The sequence below is a fragment of the Vollenhovia emeryi genome, unplaced genomic scaffold (genome assembly GCF_000949405.1).
Source record: "Vollenhovia emeryi isolate VEMERY1.0 unplaced genomic scaffold, V.emery_V1.0 DF941308.1, whole genome shotgun sequence".
Classification (NCBI taxonomy): Eukaryota; Metazoa; Arthropoda; class Insecta; order Hymenoptera; family Formicidae; genus Vollenhovia; species Vollenhovia emeryi.
In genome coordinates this window covers 1-5,552 of record NW_011965058.1, presented here as the reverse complement: position 1 = coordinate 5,552, position 5,552 = coordinate 1, and the positions used below count along the sequence as shown (strand labels likewise).

Genomic DNA, 5,552 nt, shown 5'->3' with positions numbered 1-5,552 from the left:
ATATTCCTATGCAATATAATTGTAACATGCATTACAATTATAAAACGTTATTTTTAATTATATTTTTATTAATTAATTGTTGAATTGTCGAATTAACAATTGTTTAAATTTTCATGACGGAAGAGACCACCACCTTCTCGCGGTTTCTGTCGAGCAACAACATGTATGTACATAGTCCATTCGTAAAAATGAAAAACAGCAAAACTATTATTGCAAAAATAATTTTTCCCCTTTAATTTTACTATATTTGTTATCAAAGTAAAAAGTATATTAACAGAATAATTTTTATAACACAAATAACATTTAATTTAATTTTTAATTTCATTTTTATTGTACTAACAATAAGTTATTTTTCAAATTTAACACAACGGAACTTTTGCAAGGAAAAGACATACATACATGTTGGCCAAGAGTGGATTTCTAATATTTATTTATCATTTATGCTCTTTCTGTTCTTTGTTTCTTTAATTATTTTATCTTATTATGTATAAAATATATCCACGTAAACATTTACTTGCGTTGTATGTACGAAAAAAGACATACAAGCAGCAAGTACGATTCTCGCGGCTTAGCTATAGCTACAGCGGGAAAGAAAGAGACACCAGATAGTATGTCTGCGGCTCTGCGCTCTTCTACCGCCCGAAGCTGGCCGAAGTGCGAGCGCACACGGACACGGTCGCTCGCTTGTGTGCGTCATCCCCTCCCTATGCGACCGTGCGACCAAAGGCCGCTCTCGGACAGCACTGCCTCGCACGTCCGTACACGACCGCTGCTACGACGGATCCCCCTAACGCAACACCTACCTATAGCGCGACGCCTATACCTCATAAATCTGATTTTCCCAAAAATCAAATCGTCGTATCATAATAAAAATATACATGGATATAATTGTCATTTGATGATCTTAAACTTTTGCGTTGGAAAATTTTTTTTAATTTTTTAAACAATGGTGGGGTGGGGGTAAATTAAAAAATTTGAGATTGTTGAAAAATGTGATTACGCCATTGTGAAGACTATAAAAAACAATAAAACTTTTGTCTAAAACATTTTTCCATAAAACTTATATTTTCGAAGATATTCGTAAAAAATGAAAAAATCCCTTATTTTCGAGGGGCTGTTTCACCCCCTAAACGTCGAGATAAGCCGATAAAAAAAATACGGGTCTAATACTTTTTATGCTCTACAACATATCCAAAGCTCATTCAAATCGGTGAGGGACACTTCCGACCGTTCCCTTGTAAGAAGACATGAACTTTGTGATCCGTAATGGGATGATTAAAATACCCCTGTAAACATTTGTAATCGGTAATATTACATTTTAGATTACGTATCATGCTAAGATTATTTGTTGCACCATCACATGTTAATGACTTTATACATATACCACAATCATGCAAAAGTGACATACATTGAATGATTAAGTTTGCTTTTTGTTCTCCAGTAATACTATCAATAAGAAAATAGCCTACTGGTATTTTCCATACATCATTAACACCTACAAGAAGAAATACTAGAGCCTCTTTCGCAATATTGTGTTCTTCGTTATCAATATTATTTCCCATATCGCAATTTCCACAAAATTTTTTACCATCAAACTCTATTTGTTGTCTTACTGACATTTCGTCTATCATTAAAGCCCCAATTAACAAATGATCTGTTTTATTAACACGTTCTTTAATAAATTCAAAGGCTTCTTTATTAAAGGTTCTCCATTAACTGAACAATACCATTTATATAATGTTTTCGGATGTGGAAGACATGAATTAAAAAATTCCCTAACATAGGAATATGCCCGAGGTGAATAATAATGTAACGTGAGTGCAAATGTACGCAATTCAGGCGAGTATTTCTTACTTTGTGATTTTCCTTTACATTTATAAACTAAACGTTTTAATAGATGTGCATTTCCAGTAGCAATACCTTTTAAATTGTACAGTTGCTCTTCCTGTAAGAAATTTTTTCGTTTTATAGCTTCCAAGACATTTTTCATTGATGCTATTTTTTTCTTCATACGTCTTGATTTTTGTGTTAGACTTTTTACGCGCAACTTGTAATGTTCTTTTGTTCTTTTCAATTCTTCTCTTAACTTTCTTTTGCATGGTGAATTATAAATTTTGCACGGAGATACCAACGTAGCTCTTGATATTGTGGAAGATGATTGTATAGTTTCTTGCACAAGATGTTGCGTATCAAGATCTATAAAAAAAATTCACAATACATGGTCTGTTAGCGATTCTCGCTAGGAGAGTTCGCTGGTACCGCTGCGGATGGAAGCAGGGTGAGAGGACGTAGCGACAAGACTCAAGGAGCGAATGCACGCTTAATTAGGGTGGAACATCACGTGATCTAAAGACTCTGACGAGTTGATGTAAAATGAAATGTCACAGGTTTAATACTTTAACGAATTACATGAGAAAGTCTCGGCAAATTTAAAAGTCTGTAAATGTGAGATCTGAGAAGTCGATATAAGTCACTTCGGTATGATAAGTCTGTATTCACGTGCACGGGTCGATATTATTGATCGAGAGCCGGCCTGGAGAAGTTGATGCCCGTGAGCCGTGTCCACGCGGCGCCGGCGTGCGCGGTGCGTGGTGAGTCTGAGCCGCCGTTGATGCTGTACTCGAGCTGTCCGGGATGAGCCGCACTGAGAGTTCACTGTGTCTTTTCACTGAGCCTATTCTCGGATGAGCAGATGAGAAAGTGAGAGGGTGAGAAGATGAGAAAATGAGAAAATGAGAAAGTCCACAAAAGAGCACTCGATAACTATCCGCACTTCAAGACGCGTGTACTACGTACGGTCGCCATGAGACAAAGAAGCCCCGGAAACGTACGTGAAGTCGCGCGGTCGCCTCGCGTCGCGATCGGGCATGTGCGAGCAGCGCTCATGCGGCGCTGCACGATCTGACCCAGCTGATGCTGCCATCACGCCGGGGATGAAATAAACGAGATTCAAATTAATCTCGAACATTCCGCCCGCCATCAGCAACGATGTTGATGATCTCTGATCTTATGATGAGATTGGCAGGACGGAGAGCTTGATCACTGGTCGGATGAGAGTGGTAGTGGCTGTCTTCAAAGTCACCACCCGCACGGGTCCATCCTTCCCAGGATGTAGGGCTGTTATCCGGGCTAACGGCCATTTGCATGGTGGTAGCCGCTCGTCGGTGATGAGCACCAATGATCCGATCTTGATCTCGTTGTTCCTATGGTGCCTTGTGCTGGATGAGTTGCCATCGTGAGAGTCTTGAGATGGCCAGGTCAGTGAGTGATGGCTCTGGTATGGCGGTGAGAGGACTTCCTACGAGGAAATGACCTGGCGTGAGTGCTGAGATGTCTTCTGAGTCGTCACTCAATGGTTCAAGAGGTCGCGAGTTGAGAATTGCCTCAATTTGAGTGAGCAATGTGGTGAGCTCCTCAAAGGTGAGCACGCCTTCTCCAATAGTGCGCCGTAGGTGATACTTTTGGTTTTACGACGGCCTCCCATTTTCCTCCCCTGTGAGGTGTCGCTGGGAGATTGAACTCCCATCGGGTGTTGTCTTGCGAGAGCAGTTGAGAAATGCGCTGATGGTTTTGAGTGCTCTGGATAAACAGCCTTTTGAGAGCTGTATCCGCGTCGATGAAATTGGTGCCGCAGTTTGATTGTGAGGTGTGAGCAATGCCGCGTCTGGATGAGAAGCGTCGATAGGCGGCAATGAACCTTTCGGATGAGTAGTCACTGACCGCCTCTAGGTGTACTGCTGAAGTTGAGAAGCAGACAAAGACGTAAATCCAGCCTTTAGTGGTCTTGGCACCTCTTCCTTTCCACGTTTTGACGGTGAGTGGCCCTGCGTAGTCCACACCTGTATGAGTGAACGGTCGTGTCTGCGTAACCCGAGAGAAGGGTAGTTGACCCATCAGTTGATGAGCACGGATCCCCCTTTGCCGAACACACGTGACACACCGCAGGATGTGAGAATTGACAGGAGCCCATCCGCCGAGAATCCAGTACTGTTGTCGGATGCGTAAGCTGCGTGCCTCCATGTAGAGTCCATTGATGAGCGTGAGCGATGATCAATGATGATAGCTGAGAGTAACGAGGCAATATTGCAGGATGTTTCGCATCGAGTGAAAGAGCTGCGTGAGCGAGTCGTCTGCCGACGCGAATGACTCCTTGAGCGCCGATGTACGCAGTTAATCGGTTGAATGCGTGTGCCTTTGCCAACGGTGAGTCTGCTTGTAGCGCCTTGAGCTCGTGAGAGAAGTACGTTGCTTGAGCTGCCTGAATCCAGAAGAGCCTCGCTTTCTCCAAGGTCTCTGGAGAGATGTGTCTAACAGGCAATGAGTCGTGGACCTTCCTCAACCGTGAGACGAATCTGAAACAGAGAGCTGTAATCCTCAATAGTTTAGTGAGGCTTGAGTACTTGTAGATGAGTTCCCATTGATAATCAGTCCTTGGCGTAACAGTCAATAGCGAAACGCCTGGGTGAGCTTCTGTTGCACTCAACTCTTCGGAGAGTGCTAGTTGCGACGGCCATGAGTCTGGATTGAGTATCCATGGTGGTCCCGTCCACCAAAGTGAGCGGTTTTGAAGCTGAGCAGTCGTGAGGCCTCGTGATGCGCAATCAGCCGGATTGGAAGTTCCTGGTATGTATCTCCAGTGAGCAGCTGGAGTGAGTTCTTCAATTTGAGCCACCCTGTTTCTGACAAAATCCTTCCAGCGTGATGCATGAGATCTGACCCATGAAAGTGTCACTAGAGATTCCGTCCACAGGTGAGTTGCCATTACGTCCATGTTTAAAGTGGCTTTGACGTATTGCATGAGTCGAGAGAGCAGTAGAGCAGCCGTGAGTTCAAGTCGAGGGATTGACAGCCGCTTGATAGGTGCTACCTTAGTTTTGGAGCACACAAGTGAAAACGTGGATCCAGTTGAGTCGTGAACGGAGATGTATACGACTGCAGTCATTGCTAATTGAGAAGCGTCAGAGAAGCCTTGCAGTCCCACAGAAGAGGTGCTCCAAGTGTTGAACCATCTAGGTATCGAAAGCTTGGCCAAGCCTATGAGTTCTTCTCTGCGGATGAGCCACCGGGTTGAGAGCTGGGATGTCAGTGGGTCATCCCATTGGAGCTTGTGCAGCCACAGCTCCTGCAAGAGAATTTTGGCCTTGATCACGACGGGTGATGCAAAACCAAGTGGATCGAGTATCTGAGCCACTTCAGATAAGACGAGGCGTTTTGTGAGTCTGTCTTCAGTGCGTGAGTTCCTAGGTGAGAATGCAAATGTATCTTCTTGAGGGAGCCATTTGAGTCCGAGTATCTTGGTTGCGCAATCGTCGAAGGTGATTGGTAAGCCTTGGTCTTGGCTGTCGGTGACAGTCTTGAGTATGTCGAGATGAGTTGCATGCCATTTTGCTAGCGGAAAGCCGCCCGCCATGCAGAGGTCCCTTAGTTGAGGTGCAACCTCCTGTAATTGTTGCACGGTATCTGCACCACCAAATATGTCATCGACATATCTGCCGTGAGTGATAGCTGGCACAGCCAGTGGGAAACTATGTCCTTCGTCTTCTGCTAATTGT

The 5,552-nt window shown here is 43.8% G+C and overlaps 1 protein-coding gene across 1 annotated transcript; it reads right to left on the bottom strand.

The window, feature by feature from the left end:
- Positions 1-3,007: 3,007 nt before the first annotated feature.
- Positions 3,008-5,460, bottom strand: LOC105571036 (the record flags this gene model as incomplete). Its single annotated transcript, XM_012028503.1, has 3 exons — positions 3,008-3,298; positions 3,460-3,861; positions 3,941-5,460. Coding segments are annotated over 3 exons (2,213 nt in total), but the record flags the coding sequence as incomplete, so codon positions are not given.
- Between the last annotated feature and the right edge of the window lie 92 nt (positions 5,461-5,552).